Source organism: Amblyomma maculatum, chromosome 1, assembly GCF_055883805.1.
Source record: "Amblyomma maculatum isolate TAMU_Amacu chromosome 1, ASM5588380v1, whole genome shotgun sequence".
NCBI classification, from domain to species: Eukaryota; Metazoa; Arthropoda; class Arachnida; order Ixodida; family Ixodidae; genus Amblyomma; species Amblyomma maculatum.
Window position 1 is genome coordinate 273,739,822 of NC_139344.1, and position 19,181 is coordinate 273,759,002.

The 19,181-nt window shown below is 42.8% G+C and overlaps 1 protein-coding gene across 5 annotated transcripts in view; it reads right to left on the reverse strand.

The window, feature by feature from the left end:
• LOC146206567 (ras-related protein Rab-24-like) overlaps positions 1-19,181 on the reverse strand; it is a 36,114-nt gene that overhangs the window by 14,476 nt on the left and 2,457 nt on the right. For 3 of the 5 annotated variants that reach the window (XM_084591299.1, XM_084591297.1, XM_084591298.1), the window contains exons 4-5: positions 13,060-13,206; positions 6,647-6,797 (exon numbers count right to left, since the gene is read on the reverse strand). In XM_084591299.1, coding sequence (XP_084447425.1) covers positions 6,647-6,797; positions 13,060-13,206 — 298 coding nt within the window. Of the gene's footprint in view, positions 1-2,339; positions 2,426-6,646; positions 6,798-13,059; positions 13,207-19,181 lie in introns of all 5 variants that reach the window. The other 2 variants (XR_014704461.1, XR_014704460.1) reach the window with 1 other exon arrangement.

Genomic DNA, 19,181 nt, shown 5'->3' on the forward strand with positions numbered 1-19,181 from the left:
TGGAAACAGTGCTGTATCCACGTGTACACATATTCCTTCACCTGTGTCTATGCGTTTTGTACTGCACAGTCAACATTTGTGCACCATCCAGTCAAGGTTTCCATGGCATAAGAAAGCTACATTCTTGTCACCAAGCCCCTGTTTAAACAGAATCTGATTAATGATGAGATAATTGCCAGCAAATGCCATGCGTTTTCACAGTGCCTTTACTTACTTTTTCCAAGCTGAAGACTTGCCTTCGATTTTTATTTTTAATATGTAAAACAAATGGTTTAGCCAAATTCCGCTCTTCAGCGAAAAAGTGTGTTGAACACTTCAGGATAACCTTGACAAAAGGTTGAAAGCGCACTAAGAAAGTCAACTGAGAAGTTGCAATGGAAGAATACTCGATAAAAAATCTTGAGTGGTATCAAGCTTTCCTTGGGAATTTAGCTGCATGAATTCATACTGGGGAAAGAGTGCAAAAATTGAAAAACCAGACTGAACAGACAGGATGCAGGATGGGCATCTGCTTTCAACTGTGACTTTTATTCATGGCAAATCAGTTATGCCCACATAAACGAAGGTTACTAAACACCAAGGATGCACACAAACACAAAAAAGAAACATCGCCAAGTATATGGGGTAAGAAGGTTACTGTATGGCACTAAGCTACTGTCTGCAAACCTAATATATTTATACAACAAGACTGCTCTGGCCTTACATACAGTAAACCCTCGTTAACACGAAGTCGCATATCTCGAAAAATTGGTTGTTGAAAATTTTCCACGCCACGCTTTCACCTCCCATAGGTGCTATGTATTAGCTCCAGTTTATCTCGAACCATTTTTCAGGTGTAATGCGGATATCGCAAAATTTTGAACGGAAGGACCGAAGGCAAAGCTCATTACCGAAGGTGATAGGGCTCTGAGAGAGCGCTTTGTTCTTATACTAAGTGCCGAACATGGTCACGTTCGAAGAGCGAATACAAATTTCCCGTAGACGCAGCCGTTTTTTTGCCTTGGGAGCAGTCACGTGAGCGCCGACCGCACGCGGGGGCTGATGGGTCTTATCGGGCGTGGTTCGGTCAGCTTCCCTCCGCACATGCATACCAGCAAGAGCGATTTAGTGATTGTGTGGTTCTGTTTCGTCGCACTATGTGCACAAAGCGTTGACTGATTTTTGTTGTGTATGTGGTGTCCGCAACGCTTGCTTCGCAACGAAGTTGAATGCAGCGGCGGCGACCAACGGCTTATGCGACGCGTTTAGCAGCTCGAGGACTCTTTTGTCGGGCCGAATGCCAATGTGAAGCGGGCAAGCATTACCCAGTTCTTCCTTCAAAAATTATAAAGTTGAGGTTTTTCTGAGACTTCTTTTGTGTTTATTGCAAAAGCTCCCTTTGGGAAGTGGAGCGTCGACGGACGCGACGGGCCGAGGGCCGCCAAAACATTTTCGCTCCTCGTTGTCGCGCTCAGATTCTGGGTTTGTAGAAATTTTCGCGTATCACCCAGAGGCAGCTCGCTAGGCAGCCAATCGCAGAAGGCTTCGGGCTACTCAATTTCCTTCCGGACTTTTTTTTTTTTTTTGCACGAGTGAAGTTGGTTTTCCTAGTCCGGTTTGAGCGAAGAACCTGCAGACACTCACTTCGTCTGATCCATGCATATATGAGCGCGAGACAATTCAGTAAAAGCTTGGTAGGGTAGTAAAGGAAATAAAAAGGCTAGTGTGGCTAGATATTGTTAATTTTCGAAAAGAGCAAGAGGAAGTCGCTGCTTGCATCGCAGTGTAGTAGTGCACCGCTGAGCTGTGACATTTTTTTTTTTACCCGCAATGCGTTGCAAAAAAATTCATCACTGTTTTACCGTATGTTGTGCTGTTTAGTGTTAAACAATATATAGCATAATTGTATTCCCCCTGACCGAACGACAAGGCGGCGGTAACAAAGCAACGCTGAAAACGCGCCTCTGTCGCAGAGTTCCGTCACTCCGTGCGGTGTGCACCAGCGGCAACGACAGGCATTGGCAGCGAAGTCGCGTGGCTGATCGCCAGGGATTGTCACCAAGAATTTTTGGCATTTTGCTTAACTTGAAACTCCGCTTACCTCGAAATTTTTCCCGGATTTTACAACTTCGAGTTAACGAGGGTTTACTTTACTTGTCCCTGCTTTTCCCAATACGGTATATCCTTATCACTTCCTGTTGCCATAAAAATAACTGTCTCTCTCTACATGCACCTTTTGTGACCACTGCATGGAAAGCATTTGTTCAAACACTGAGTGGGTGTACAAGATGTTGCTTGAACACATGCTTCAGAGAACATGAAAAAAAATTTGAAAGGGGATGCACTTTGTCATCACTCACTGCTAAATCTGTGGATACGTCCAGCAAAGCACAAAGGCTTTTAACGCACTGGGCTCAGATGCCAAAGGAAGTAGGAGTGCCCCAAACTGTAAAACATGGCGACAATGACAAACAAGGCCACAATAATGTGGTCTGATAGAGATTAAGTTTTTAGACAGCAGTTGAGCGCAATGCAGAAAGTTTCTTCTTCCTATTTGTTTTGGCAATATATTTCTTTTTTTGCGTGCTTGGTTGCTTTTCTTTAGCGTGTGTGCACTAAATGACTGTATGAATATAAGTTTCAGTGAGGCGCTGCTCATCCAGTCTATTGGATTGGACTGGATTGGATTGGTACTGAGGCTTCCCTTTTTTACCTGGTGGACCAGAAAGGTCCTGGTCAAGTCAATTCCCTACTGTGACGGAGTCTGTCCCGCCATGGCGCAACGCCACCAACACTATTTATCTAGTAACCTTATCCAGTTCTCAAGGCATTGTCTAGTGTAATTTTTTTTTCATCAATAATCTGCTGTACTGAAATTAAACTGTGCATGCGCCTGTGGTTTCATGTGTGTATGTGTGAGCATGCATTGAGCATGCATGTGTGAGCATATTTTCAACTTCTAGTAAGACTTGAATATCTTAGTCACAAAATATTCCAAACTAAAATACCTTACACTTAGGCCCATTTTAACTAAACACGAATAAACCAAAAACAGTGGCTTTGGCTTCATGAGGCAGATGCTTTTCTTGGCAAATTCATTCAACCAATGAAATTACTATTTCTTTTCAAATGCAATAAGCTGTAATCACACTGTTCACATGGTTGCTTTGAACTAGAAGTGTGCAAATATTCAAAACTTAAAAGCTTCCGAATAACATGTGCTATTCAATTAGCACTGCACTTCAGCTATTTGAACTATTTGAACCTCTTAAACGTTCAGCAATTGCGAATTTCTAGTTGACCTAAATTGGCATAGAAACATCGTGCAATTTAAAATGGAATATCTTGCATGTGAGTTAACTTGCTCTTAACAGAGTCTACTGCCCGCACACGGTACTAAGATGCTGATGACCACCGCAGTGTGGCCACTGTACATTTGTGGATCAGAAAACGAAGTGCAGCACCCTCTGCCTCATCGTTGCATCGAATTATGTGATATAGCCAATAACTGGTTAAGAATGGAATGATCTAGCATAGATCACTATGATAGCACACACAGCATGAATGGAAGTGGCCCGGCTTGAGTAGGAAGGAGTGAGAATTCCATACATGTGCACTGCTACGGCTGCTTCGTGGTGATAGCTCTCAATTTATGCCAGTTAGAAACTTTGTACCATAGGCCACAAGAAAAAAATGTATGACAGAAGGATGGGCTCAAAGCAAGCCGGCACAACTGCAATGCATTCAGCATGGTGCGCCTGCCGAGGCATCTAACAGCATGGGTTCATTTTCACGTCTTCAGCTCGCAACAGTGTCTGGATCCATAACGAGACTAACAGTTCGGTGCAGCCAATATGCGAGAGCTATGTGCTGTCATTAACCATGAACATTTTTCCACGATATTGTCAAGGCCATGTCTGCAGTGGCATTTCACAATAGTCAGTTTGTCTTGAGGCGACAACAGGGAGCGTGGAAGGAATGATCCTGCTCGCGTTGCAGTATAGGTAGTTGCTCTTGCGTCTATTTCACGAGCCGTCTTGTTGAATTTTGTCAGCAATGCCTTGCGCCTAATCCCCTCTAATAACTGACCGATGGCGACATTCCTCCAGTGAGGAGCTATCTGCATGGACACCCGACAGTGCTTTATTTGTAAGCTCCATAGTCAAGCGAGCAATAAGTTAAACTGTGAGAGTAGACGTTTTTTCACTAAATACAGCAATTAAGAAATTGTAATACAGTCGTGCCTCGTTAATATGGACACTTTGGTTTCCGACCAAAACTGTCCATAAAGCAAGTCATCCATAATAACGAATCATGAATAAAAACAAAAAGGATTTTATTGAGAAAAGAGAATTGTAATTAACGACTGCTTTTGTACATAACGGTGTGCACTGGACTCAAAATTCCACAGAACACCGGCAATTTTGAGTGCATTATCTTTGTCATTGTTGTCTTAAAAAATTTTAAAGCAGTCTGAAGCGACTCGCTTACCATAACACGCGTAATGTTGGGCTTTGTGTTGGTCGAACTTTCGAGCACGAACTCCTCACTGGCCGATGAATCAACGTCTGATTCTCTACTCACCGCCACTTCCAAAATGGCCTCTTCACTGAGCAGAGTAGCCGCTAAGTAGCTGCTTGAGATTCTCCTGAGACGAGGAAACAGCTGAGCTGTCGATACTAGTCCCTCGCAGCTTGGATTGACTGAGATGGCTTTTGCCGCTTGTATTCACAGATTTCTTCGCGTCTACGTTCAGCTCTGTTCTTTTGCGTTTAACTCCCGCCTTGCCAAAAGCCAGACTCAAGTTGGGGGCTACAGGCTCCTGATGCTGTGCGCTTTTTTGCCTAGTTAACCTTTCTGCCTTTCCGTTCTGATTCTTTCTTTTCTTTTCCCTTGTACTGTTTCTGTAAGGAAGCAAGGGCGTCAAGTTGGCAAGCTGCTATGCAGAGGGCTGTCAAACATCCCATCTTCTTGGCGCCATTTTTATGTGTTCCAAACAAACACTGCAAGCTGAAGTACAGTTTAGAACAACGGCTAGCCGACTACGATGGGCTTAGACCTTGTCAAGGCCGTATCGTTGACTCAAAGCGAAGCCGACATACGGACCGCCTAGTGTGCGAAGTTTGTCAGTTCGGCAGCGCAACAGGGACGAAAACCAGGAGCATGAGAGGGAAGCGCGTCCAGACGGGACACCCGGTCCCGGTTGCGTGTTCGTACGTCGCCTTTCTTTTGTCGCTCTACTTTGTGAGTGTGTCTTAACTCTCACCGAAAAGCGTTAACGGCTTCATGGAACACACATTGCGCTTTGGGAAAGAAAACTTCAGTTCCCACCGCCACTGTAGGCACTTGTCTTTCTTCCTGTCATTGCTTTCTTACGCTTTTACCGGCCTCTCTGTTCACGTTCAGCAGAATTTATTGCAACCACATGTTGCTGTTTTCCAGACTGGCGGCACTTCCGCTGCACCTAGAAATCTCCTGGTTCCCCCCTTTCGGGGTCTTTCTTACGCTGACCCTTGGTTTTCTGTATACGTTCCGCTCCGCTCTTGCGCTCCCCCCCCCCCCCCCCCCCCCCCTCCCTTCTTCCTTAGTACGGCGACACGCAGGCTTTGGTTCTTTCCAACCCCACAGGACTCGTTCAGGCCTGGTTGTCGCGTAGTTGGTTGTCGCGTAGTTTCGCGGGCGGCGCGCCCTTCTTTAACTTGCGTTCGGACTACTCTGCTTTTTTTTTCAAGCACTGTACATATTAACGAGACAGAAATACATGGGCCCAAGTGGGGCGCGTGCATTCTTCCCCTGTCCATTGTCCGGACAGCGAGTTTCCATATTAACGAGTCATAAATACGTTGAAAATGTTTCGTCCCGAGAAAAACTGTCCATAATTCGGGTCGTCCATATTAACGGGGGTCATATTAACGGGGCACGACTGTATAAGGTGTTATTAAATTCCCTTTTTGTATTTAATGCCTGATATACCTTACAAGTATGGTTGAATTATGCTGATGGTGGGTAAAAGCAAAATTGGTTTCCAGTATCTTTGTTTCTTTTCATAGTGGTGCTTTGTGGAAGTCTGTCTTTAGTTCGAACTACCATTACTGCTAAAATGGCGAGAATTGGGCCTAGTTGGTTATTCATATTGGTTGGTTATTCATATTCAGTTGTTAGCTCGCGCTCCGTGGTGTTTGTCTTTTCTGTCGTCCAACGTGTTAGCGCGTTGAAACCAATACCATTACTGCTTTTCAAAGTTATTAGAAAATGTTCAAAATTATTCGAGTCGATTCACAGTCACCTTTTATACTTCATATTTGGTTTTCACACCAAAATTTGATATATACACACATCTCTACTTTATCCTACTCTACTTATCTTTTTAAATAGAGTGGTGGAATAAGAAGCTTTATTTAAAAATAATTTTCAGTGCCCTGGATCAATTGGTACAGTCATGAAGATAGCACATCACCGATTCCCATTCCTTGCACTCAAGCTATGAAACTTCAACAAACTCACATAATATTGCCCCAACCGAAATGTGGCTGTCGCGGCCAAGACCAAACCCCCATCCTTGGATTCAGCAGTCAAGCACCCTAAACACTGAGCCACCATGACAGGCCATAAAGCAATGGGTTCAGCAGTGGTCGTCAGCCTGCAAGCAATGATGTGTCATACTAACCAATACCCTCTCCTGTCTTGCTGGAGGTCTCAAACATCTTGGCTCCAATTTCATCAGCATACTCAAGCACATCATGATAACTGATAGCTCGGTGCCTCCCTTCCTCCGTGATTAAATCATTTTTCGTGCCACAAAGGAAGATCTGACACTTCTGAAACAGAAAACAAAGTGTACACTATTTCAAGGTATGAAAGAGAAAAAAACTTGCAAGGTGTTTCCACATAATTCCTGCTCAAATAAATGGGCAATAAAGTTCTATAAATGTGCTTCATATCAGGTCAGCAGCACTCAAGAGTGCAGTATACCAGACAGTGGAAGAAACTCGCAGAAATTCTGGCTGCCTCCAATCTTCACAATGGAAATATAACCCACTAAACAGCAATAGCTTTGTGATATCATGTAACATCTTTGGCCCAGTGCTGTTTGAACTACTATGCACGTGAGCTCCGAGGCAGCACTGCCATCGTTATCCCATCTGCCAATAAGGGCACCTCGAACGAGGTTATGGACTGCTGTGACTATGAAGACAATGCAGTTGCTCTAATAAACAATGCGCCATGTGAAAAGCTGAGAAAGGTCAAACGTCAACAAACCTCTGGCTAAGATATTCAAGCTGTACCTGGACTTCAAAACACTCCAACTGCATCTGATCTATAGAAATGGTTTGGCTCCAATCCTCTATGGCTTAGTATTCACAAGTCCGGAATTGCACTAGAGGTGATTGTGAAGTTTACCTCTTCTGTGCTGAGGAGTCTTTTGGGCTACCTTTGCAAAACATCGGTCCCACTCTCTAATGAAATGCCGGTCCATACATGACAGTGCAGACCATTTCACAGAACTTCTGTTTCAGAATTGTGTTGCTGGTTATTATTAAGGGTGTGAAAATATTGACATTTTTGAATATGAATCAAATATAAATATGAGAAGAAAAATGCCTTCAAATATTGAATCAAACATCAAATCCTCCGGATATCGAATCAAATATCAAATATCTGATCAGTGGAAAAAAAAAACACAGCAAACACTGTCAATTTTGTTTATTTCAAAATTCACATGGAATTTGCAACTAAAATTAAACTAGAATTATAGAATTGCACAGAAGTGTATACCTTACTGAAAATTCCAGCATAAATTTTATACACAATTCTGTAAACTAGCTCTCTGTACAGGACGGACCTGCACAAAACTGGGTGGAGCTGTGATATCTTTGCTCTATAGAGTAAACTCGTTAATTTGGCCTTCAAGGAACCAGAAAAATGTCGAAATCAACCGAAAACTCAAATTAAGGAATGAGCCTGATAAAAAAAACTGCCGAAAACCATTCGAATCACAGTAATTTTATCTGGTGAACATCTGCACGTTGGTTGCTTCGCTTTGCGCACACTGACGGGAAAGCCCTGTTCACAAAACAACTATGTCGCATTTTTAGGATGCTTCACTGCACAGTCCACGTGGTCAGGCATTGCGATGAAGAATGCAGTGTGGTGAAATTGCGGTGAATTCAAAAATTTTCTATGTATTCGGTAATATTAAAATACCTGAAAAATTCTGAATATGAGTTTCTCGAATACAAATACAAGTTGAATAACTGACATACTCAATCCATACTCGAAATTTCGAACATTCCAACACCCTTAATTATTCACATTCTAGACACCGTGGTTGTGTCCGTTGCTCACAGTGCGCTACAACAAAACAAAACTCTGAACGATCAAACACTCCTAAGCATCAATAGCGAGTAATTTCCTAGATTCCTGTCAGCACAGTATGTATTCCTCAGCACAGTATGTATTCCTCATTTCAACAACTTCTTCAAGAAAACAAGTGAGGCATAACTTTTTTTTTCCATTTCAAGCTTGCCCTCCGTGTGTGGTATAAACAATAAATAAACAGTTGGAAATAGTTATGAACAACTAGCTCATCTAACAAGCATCATTTCTAAAATATGGTAATATTTTTGAGGGATATTTATTTATTTTAGTCACAATGGATAATTTTACTACGAACAATACAGTCGAACTGTTTGAAAATCCCCTTGGAAATCCCATGTAAAACATAGCACTGCTGTTCCCGGTTCATCGAACTCCTGCTAACGGAATATTCGATATATCGTACTGCACGCCATGCCCCTGCAAGAGGCGCTTCTCATAAAGACTCTCCATGATAACTTTGCGCACGTGGAGCCTGGTCAGCTGAGAGCCCATAGGTATCTGCTGGAAGCACTGGTGCAGTAAAAATCATGTAATCATGCGAACATCAAGCATGCTTCAAAACGGCCTTTGGTTTGATGTGCTTGTTTTGAACATTACACAGGTGTCATGCGGAGAAGCCAGAATTCGGTGCACCAGTCGTTCAGTGAAACAAGCCTAGCTGACTAAAGACTTGCGGTGGCTCTCGCGTGCCCTGTTTCGCTGCTAAAGACCATGCAGAAATCGGCAGTGCTCAATTTTAATTCAACTATTATTGCATTCAGCGTGTACCAGTAACCGAATGAGACCTCTTATGATTGACAACGGCTTTTCCCATAACACCATCCGCTGCAGCTTTGATGCAATCCCCAACTTGAACAGCACGCTGCACGGTGCAAGATGAGAGCACCACGGCACAAGTCCCTACCTAATCCTGGTCTCTCGCACTGGGGGAGAGACCAGGGTTAGGTAGGGTTGCACCAGGCCCCCTTTTCGACGCCTGGTGCAAGGTGCAGCGGTGCGCGGGTGCGCAGTCAGCACACTCGCGACGGGCTGCCAGTATGGCAGCAAGCAGCATGTCGCCGCAGGAATCATGCTGTTAGCATGAGTTCACAATATTCACGAATCTGGGTTACACAGAAGTGATCTGTAGACATGTTTTGTATGCTGAATTATCGATATGTCAAACCATTTCACGATGCCCTCCTAGTTCGATATATCTGGGTTCAATTTTGTTGAGAAAGGACATCAATCACCTTCAATCCACACCCTAAGCTTTTTCCATAATATATAAATGGTTGCTTCTGCACAATGGAAACATCTCAGACAGAAAATCTGGAGCTTCACCTGAACTGCACTCAATCCATCACACAGTCCATGGTCGAATGCGAACAGAAGGGCAAGTCCTACAGGCCAAGTGAGGCAAAAGATTGCAGTTTTCTGTATTCAGAAAACCAACGCACACCAGATAACAATTCATACATGATTCCAACCATATGGCTTATTAATATGCTGCAGACTCTGTTGGAGAGATCTGACACTACCTGCTGTCCAGAGAAAGACAATGGGGGAGATAGAGAGAAACCAAATGACATCGAACCACTTTTTGCATTCTAGTCAAGCACAAGCTATATTTATAAAGGAATGAAAGGTCCAGTGTGACATTTCTCTAAGTCAAGTACTTAAATTAGGGTACCTTTTCAAAGAAAGTACCCCTCCTCTCTCCACCAAAAGCTGGGCAAAGGAACCAGATGAGGAAATTTACTCGAATATGGTGGCCATTGCTGGCACTGGACAAGAATAATTAGAATACAGTTCAGTTCAGTTCAGGCGTTCAGTCGTGTCCCGACTCTTCGTGACCCTATGGACCATGTCACGCCACGCTTTCCGGTCTCTCACTATCTTCTTAACATCACATAGCTTCATCTGCAATGCCTCGAGAATGCCATCTAACCATCGCGTTCGCTGCCTACCCCTTCTCCGGCGACCCTCAACCTTTCCCAACATCAAATCTTTCTCCAGCGACTCCTCTCTTCTCATCAGATGACCAAAGTAGCTGAGCTTTAACTTTAGAATTTGACCCTCCAATGAGCAGTCAGGGTTTATGGTCGACAATATCGACTGATTTGATCTTCTGGCAGTCCAAGGAACTCTTAAGAGTCTTCGCCAGCCCCACAATTCAAACGCGTCAATTCTTCAGCGGTCAGCCTTTTTCACAGTCCAACTCTCGCATCCATACATCACAACTGGAAAGACCATAGCACGGGTTATACGGATCTTGGTTGGCAGACTAATGTCTCTGCTCTTTACTAGGCGGTCAAGGCTAACCATTGCTCTCTTTCCCAGAAGCAGGCGTCTCCTAATTTCATGGCTGCAGTCTCCTTCCGAGGTAATCTTGGCGCCCAAGAACAGAAAATCTGTCACAGCTTCCACTTCTTGTCCATTGATGCTCCAGGACTTGATAGGGCAAGACGCCATGATCTTCGTCTTTTTAATGTTCAGTTTAAGCCCAAACTTCTCACTCTCTTCTTGTACGCGCATCAGAAGTCTCTGGAGTTCCACTTCACTTTCTGCCATTAAAGTGGTATCATCCGCATATCTAAGGTTGTTGATACGTTTTCCAGCAATCTTTACTCCAGCTGAAGACTCGTCCAGACCGGCCTTCCTCATGATGCACTCAGCATATAGGTTAAATAGGCAGGGCGACAGTATGCAGCCTTGCCTCGCCCCTTTCTCAATCGGAAACCAATCAGTAAGACCATGCCCAGTTCTGACTGTGGCCTCTTGCCCTTCATAAAGGTTCCTGAGGAGACAGATGAGGTGAATTGGAACTCCCATCTCTTGGAGAGCTTGCCACAATCTGCTGTGATCTACGCAGTCAAACGCTTTCGCATAATCAATAAAGCAGAAGTAAATGGGTTTCTGGAACTCTTGCTTTTTCCATGATCCAGCGAAGGTTGGCAATTTGGTCTCTAGTTCCTCTGCCCTTGCGAAACCCAGCTTGCACGTCCGGAAGCTCCCGATCCACATACTGCTGCAGCCTACCTTGCAGCATTTTTAACATCACCTTGCTAGCATGCGAAATAAAATTAGAATACAGTCATACCCAAAATGAATTGCAATCTGCAAGTGAGTAGCAGTAATGCTTCCCGCATGCATGGTGACAAGCTGTGCACTTGAAAAGTAGAAAGAATTCTGCCATTCTAACAATAAGCTGCATCCTCGCATCTTTCGAGTACCTTTTGTATTCCTCACGAACAACATGCAATAAACCTTGGCAAGAGCTCCACTGTGGCTTTCCAAGCCATGTACAATACTTTTAATGAGCCACCTTCTCTCTTATCCAGTTTTAAATCTCACTGTGTACGGATGCATTCAAAGCACAGCATTCAGTCTTGTCTCGTGCTGTCAACAGGTTCTTTTGTGATATTGTAAGCATGCTTTCTTAACCTGTGTATTTGCGTCAATAGATTTAAAGTCTCTTCACAAGCAATGCTTAAGCAAAGCTGCTTTTGTGCTGGAAGAGTAAGCGCGCATAGTAAGCATTTTTGTATGCATTATCACATTCAACAGTCATGCTCTAACTGCACTGATGACACCAAGAGCAAGGCTTTACATACAGTTGCATCTGCACACTACACTACCATTGCAACTCCTTGAATCTGTGCATATTCGCTGGTTAGTGCGTGATGAATGAACTTTCGGTAAATGTACCTGGCACATTGCTTATACCTGCAATTTATTATTAAAAAAAAAAACAAAAAAAAAAAACTAAACCACTACCACCACCATGTGTGTGCTCCAAGCACACATGCATAAATTGTGCATAGTTCGAGCAATTCTGACAAAGCTGTGGCTGTGTCTAAGAAGCTGCGAACACCACCAAAATTAGGTCCCGGTTTTCCAAAAGTGATTACAACTTTCTCTAAAGGCGCACCTGCGTCAAATTGCTGGAACAATACCTCCAGACTGCTAATGTCAAATGATGCCAGGGATGCCACATTTTTCAAGCATGAGGCTTATCAGCACCACCACGAGTCTGAAAAGCATTCGGCCATACACTGGCACCTTGCAAGTCATTTTCAGTGCAACAGTACATAGGTCAGCACTTCGCCTTTGCAAACTCAAGATGATACACAAAGAGCACAACTCAACAATATACTCTTGCTCTACTGAGCAAGAAGATGATACACAAAGAGCACAACTCAACAATATACCCTTGCTCTACTGAGCACTAGCAAGAAAACATTTAATGGTCCAGTTAATGCCTAGAAAGAGTTTCATTCCCCCAAAATTGGGTGTTAATGGCAATTTTCCACAAGCTTACAGCAAATGAAGTTTTACTTCTTGATTTTGTTTTTAGGGTTTAACGTCTGAAAGCAACTAACTTAAGCAACGAAGGACACCATGGTGGATGGTTCCAAATATGCTAGCAAGCACACAAAGTTTTAGTTTTTGGTTTTGTTAGTGTGGTTTAATGTCTCAAAGGGACTCTGGCAATGAAGGATGCTGTAGTGGATGGCTCTGGATAGCTTTGACTAGCTGGGATTCTTTACTTTAAAGCGTAAAGTACATGAATCCCTTGAGTATTGCCTCCACTGAAACGCAGTCACCACGGCCAGGTAGCCCAAACCACTTAGCCACCACGGCTGGGCGAACTTTTACTGATGCCGAAAAAGCAAGTCTTGTCTCCACTCTGAAAAAATATCAAGTGGCAACATTCACCTCTTCATGTTTGCGCAGCTCACTGACCCAAAACTTTGCTTTCTGGTAGCTCTCCCGGTCTGTGAGGTCAAAGCAAACAATAGCAGCACCGGCACCACGGTAGTAGATCCGACTCATGGCTTCATACCTCTCACTGCCAGCCGTATCCTAGATTGTTAAAAGGACAACCATCAGCATTTTCAATGGCAGCAATGACCACAGAAAAGAAAATTTCTATAATGCCAATAATGCACCACCAACTACAAATGAAAATATCACTTAATCACAAATGTAGGCTTAGTAAGCATACACAAGGTTTATCACTAAGTTGCAACTCCTTATCAAGAGATGAGTGACTAAGGGAGAAGTGCTGCATTCAGATAAAAATTTGCAATGTCACCTTTCCTAGGAAGCCCGGCACTAATGTTTAAAAAGTAGGCTTTTCGTGATAAAAAGATGGCATTTTCAAGGTAATACTTTATTTTTAAGTATTCCGTTGAAAGTAACACCAGTGGTGGCAGACGTCAGCAAACAGTTGAATCATGTTAACTAGTAAGCCGGTCAACCAAATTTTAACAATTAACTTTCCAATTATTACAGAGGCACTAGCTACAATTAGAGATTTGCAGCTCACCATCAGCAACAAAATGCAATTACCCTCGGCCCTGTGGTTCAACAAATTTCGGCCATTTATCGTGCAATTCAAAAAAGATGAGTGCCTGATTTGCGTGCAAAGTGATGCCCTCCAGTGAATGTCACTCTGAGGCCTATGTACCACATGACTATCCACCACCCAGCTTTGGCAGGAACAGTGAGCAGTGGCCAGCCCCGCAGCATGGGTGGCGTGGATGGGACAGAAAATGTGACACAGTACATGTGCCACGGAGTAATGTAATTTGTTAGACATTGATCTGCGCTAACAGCCACTGCATGCTTTTCAAATTACACAAAAATAACTAAAAATTGTTTGCCCCACAGCTCAAAGGGCAATCGCATTTTCGAAATTCATAAAACAGGTATTGCCATTATTAACGAACAGCTGCAAATCTCTAAATGCAACCAGATTCTTATCTGTAATAGTCAGGAAGCTAACAATTAGAATTTGGTTACCATGCTTACTGTGTGGTGGGTCACCAGTGGGTCACATCTTGTATTTTAGCTGGGCGGCACATTTACGCAGTCACACGATGGAGCTGTGGGACAGCTCAGATTTTTCAAAGAGCCTGTAAAAAGCATGCATGCCAGGTTGCTAATGCCATTTGTTGGCAGTCCCAAGAAGCTGACTCCCTGTTCAATGATGCGTCACATAGTATGCAAAAAAAATTTGAGAGTGGGTGGCCCATGGGTATGTCACGACTCACGACACATTGAAATTAGAGCTTTAAATCATGTTGACCAACTTACTAGTTCACTTGATCCACCTGTTTTCTGACATTTGCCAACACAGGCGCTACTTGGCTTTTTAACTCAAAAAGCCTATTTTTAAAATTTAGTAGCAGGCTTCCTCGAATTATCTGGTATAGTTTGCAACAGCAATGCACTTCTACCACAGGTGCAAAGGTCTTAGCATGTCATTGTAGGTGGAGGTAGTGGTTTATTGAAATAATAACCAAAAAGGAAGGAGAAGAGTATTGCCAGTCGTGGCAAGTGCTATCTAATATCTGAAGCACCCGAGCTACATGACCAGCGGGAAAGAATAGGGATAGGGAGAGGACAGCAATAACTACAGAGGGGAGTGGTAGATAGAAAGGACCGGGGAAGCTTGGTACATTATTTACAGAATACAAAAAGTGAACGAGTTTGCGTCGCTCGCACTTAAGTGTTCGAGCACTGTCCACAAACGACTGCGCACGAGCCATAGCCGCAAGCCCGTAGCGTTTTGTAGCAGACACAATGCACAAGCTGCCGGGGTGGGGTTTTTGGCTAAATAGTATAACAGCTTGCACATTACATCAAGACTTCTGGCTGCTTTTAAGATGAAGTACAAGAATACAACACATTCCAAGCCTGACAAGGAGGTCAACAATGCAGTGAACCATTGCTGTCATCAACAGCAGCCCCTTTACTTTAAAGGGGCAGAACACTGAAATTTTGGCATTAACTTTTTTTGGCGCAATGAAAAGATTCTTGTCTAAAATGTTCATTTCTATAGTGGTTTTGGTAGAAACACTTTAGAAAATTTTTACCGAGAATTTTTCGATCAGTGCATGTGCCCGTTTTTATGTAGTCCAATTATGGAAACCACGAGCAGTGAACGTGATGACGACTGGTGGTCATCAAAAAAGACTCACTGAAAATGGCTATACATTTCACTCGGCAGGCAGTAATTCGACGTTTTTGCTTAGAGTAACGTCCTTTTCAGTTTCACACTCCTGTTACGGCACAATTACATATGCCTCGTCGACAAAAGTTTTAATGGGCACTGTCATCGCTTCATCCACAGAATTCAAAACAGTATGGCGCCATCTACTGGCAAAAGCTGAAAGCACGCTTCTCACGATGCGAATGGAAGGGTGGTTTTTATTTAAGGACACACTGGAGAGAGTGCAAAATATAATTATGACAAGCACTCCAAGAAGAAAAAAGAAACGCATGCACTTACGAAAATCAGCAATATTATGCTGAGATGTAGCCACGTGGGGTGTTACAGTGAAACTAATGGGGTTTCTCTGCAAGGTAGCGTCTCAGTTGTTTTTATGCGATTTTCAAGACAATTTAGAATTGTAAAGCTTTTCTTTGGCACTGTAGTGCTCGACCTGTACTATGAGGCAAGGTCTTTTCATTTCCACCATAATCTCATGACATATTTTGGCCACTGTTCTGTCCCTTTAGGATGGCGTACAGAGACTGGTGCACTGGAGTGAATAGCCACTGATGCAGACTGAGTTGAAAAGTGGCGTGCCTCTGAAGAAGACATTTTTATTTCCAACATCTTACAGATGGCTACAGCCAAGGAAAATAAACATCCCGGATATCCCTGATCAATCATCAAAAGCAACAGTTTTCTAGTGGTCACTGGAAGCATTCAACAGCCGGAAGGAAAGTCCCCTCCTTCTTTACCGTAAAGTGAACTAAGTGCTGCTCCATAGCTGCTTTCTAATTAAGGCAAATTTCTCAGCATCTAAGATGCTGCCAGACAGTACCAGTGGTATAAAGGCTTATAGTGAAATAAAGCAGGCTTCATCTTTCATGACAAAGTATTAATTTGTATTGCAGGGAAGATCAATTGTCACAGCCTAGACTGAACAATAAAAAATTGACGCTATGGTTACAGCAGTCTAAGGCAAAATTCAGCAACAGCTGGAGGCCACATAAGCACTACGCTTGTGCAGCAGCAGGGCATGCTGTCTGGCTTTCGCATCATACCTGCTAGGGAAGGCTACAAAAATCATATTGTTGTGGAGTATTGACATCACCCCCTCTGCATCATATGATGAGGATAGAAATCCACACTGCAACACCAACCAATGCTGACTTCTGTATTTATTACCCTTATCTACATGCTCCCAATACGCCAGTCACAAAACAATCTTCAATACTGGCCTCTGCATGTGACATCTCTTCCCTCACACACTGCACTCGGTCAACACTGCCTAAAACATACAGAAAGTCCGAGGACAACCTCTCTTCCAAGCTGCATACCTGTATTACAACTGCAAATTGGTGGTTGTGGTAACGCAAAATTGAAATGATCCAGTCGATGCAAGCCTGCCTGCATGTACCTTGCTATGAAAGGCAGGTACACACAGCCCATCTCATTCGCATGCCTCCTCTCTCACAGCTGCATGTAACTAAAATCACTATTCAAATATAAATAAAACAGAAGCTGCGGCTGTAAAAGATAAGGGAACAAATAATAACGTTCTGCAAAGAAGCACAATCATGCAATATCATCCTTTGTCTTATGTTCCCTATAATGTATCCTTTTGTGTGCCTTGCTATCATGAAGGCTCAAATATTTGCCAAGTTTGCTAGCAAGGGTGGAAGCAGGCTCGGGCATTTTGAAACAGCTCAGAGAGCAGTAACAAAGTCAATTTGGAGCAGCATCGGAGCAATAGAATGAGTTTGGAGCATTCAAATCATGTTTTGGAGCATATTTTTAGGGTGAAATGTTTAATAATTTCAAGTTTTTTTGTTTTTTTTTGACATACAAAAATACTCAATTTCATTCATTTCTATTCAACATTCAATGTTTCACTGACCACACCTGCATTTCTGATAAGACAAGAGTAACAGCCAAAACATGTACAGATATTTAAAATAATGCAGCTGACCCGTGGAACGATTTGGAAGACTAGCAGCAAACCAAATGCTTGCTTCTACACATCATAAATGAACTAAGTCTTAATATTTTGACATGATAGATTGAAACGTAGAGTCTATCACTTTGATAAGCTCAAGCACCACCACTAAATTGGAGTTCATATCAATGACCAGCATATTTCCACTCTCCTAGTGCATATCCTTTTCAATCCTATGCCTATGCTGAAAGACACCACTCAAGGGTAGCCTTATCCTCCTCCAGATTCTTTTCTTTCATAGCATTCTGCCAGTGGCTCCTGTTCTCACACCTGAGCAACACTGGCACTTTTTTAACTTAAACATGTTGGTAATACGCCCTCTGTGGCTTTCCAACACTCTTGAGAATTTTGTCTAGTGAATGGCACCTTTGAGGTGTCACCCTATACACTTTAAGTATGCTTGTGTCTGACGTAGGTTTGACATGCTTGGTACTATACTAACAAAGAGGCGGGATAATGAAGTGCCTGCTTGTTTTCACAGCTAAACCTTTAGAACAACTCGAGCTGTTCTGTGCTGTCGTACAAGTTTCCTAATGGCTCGAGGCACCCGTCACGGCTACTTTGCTCACTTCTCTCACCATCAGCAATTCAAAAGGCTTGGAGAAAGTACTATGTCAAGTGCACAAAACAATTTTTTTCGCAATTATTTCCCTCCAATCGCATGTTGTGGCTTTTTTAAATTTACTCGCAAATTTGTTATGGTCTATGCATTTCTAGTTCATGAAATTTTTATACGTATTAAACTCAGTGCGAGGTGCATTATAACTGCCACCATTGTGCTGTCTTTGTTTCAACTAAAGCGGCCCTGAGAGCGTGTACATGGAACTCACAGCATGCCCCTGCCCCAACTGCTTCTCACTGTCACTTAATCAAATTGCATCGAACCACATTTTTTGAAGAAGTATCATTAATAGTCACCTGTGCAGCAAAACTCCGTGCTCTGCTAAATTTGATGGCAGAATATCGAGGCAGCCGGTTTGGAGCAGTTCTGGAGCAGTATTGTATTTTGGAGCAGGAAAAGCAGTTTGGAGCAGGAAGGAGCAAATGGAGCAGCTTCCACCCCTGTGCTAGAGACTTCTGGCTCAAGGAAAGTTAACATGAAATGACAGTGCGCTCTTAATTAATAAATTGCCCTAATAAGGTACTGCATCTTCGTACGGTTAATATAATCCTTACTAATTAAAATATGATCATGGATTGTATGAAAACTCATGGTGTAAATTTTCACTTCAAAAGGCAGAAAAAAAGTTCTTGGAGACAATAGGCTCATGGCCAAATATTGATGTTTGGCAAGACCTTGTACAGAGAGACCACTCACATAATGAGCCGTCGCACCTCTCCTTTCCAAAGTGCAACCCAAGCCTAGCCTAAAGTGACAGATCTCACTGAGATAAAAGCAAGTTCTGTGCCAAGTATTCGTCCTTGTTACTTTTTGGAGCCAATTTTGAGTAATACGATTTTCGGATACATTTTAATTTTCAATACCCATGAGAATCGTATCAAGATTCCATCCCCATGTTCATTTCACGTTATTGTGTTTTTACTTGACCTATCGTGCTTACGTTTCGGCCATTTGACTGTCAAGGCACACTTATGCCCCTGCCACACAGGCACGAAAAATGGCATTAAGCGCTTAGTGCCTTAAACTGCTTAATACAACTATTTTTACGGCCAGTGCTACACGGAGGGATTTAATGTCATTTGACTTTTTGATGATGACGATATAGCCTTTTCATAAATAAGTTGCAAAGGATATGATACTTTTTTTTTTTTTTTTTTTATCTGTTGATACAGCTTTCAGTGTTAGAAAAATATAAAGTAAAGGTATTTTTTGGCAAATGG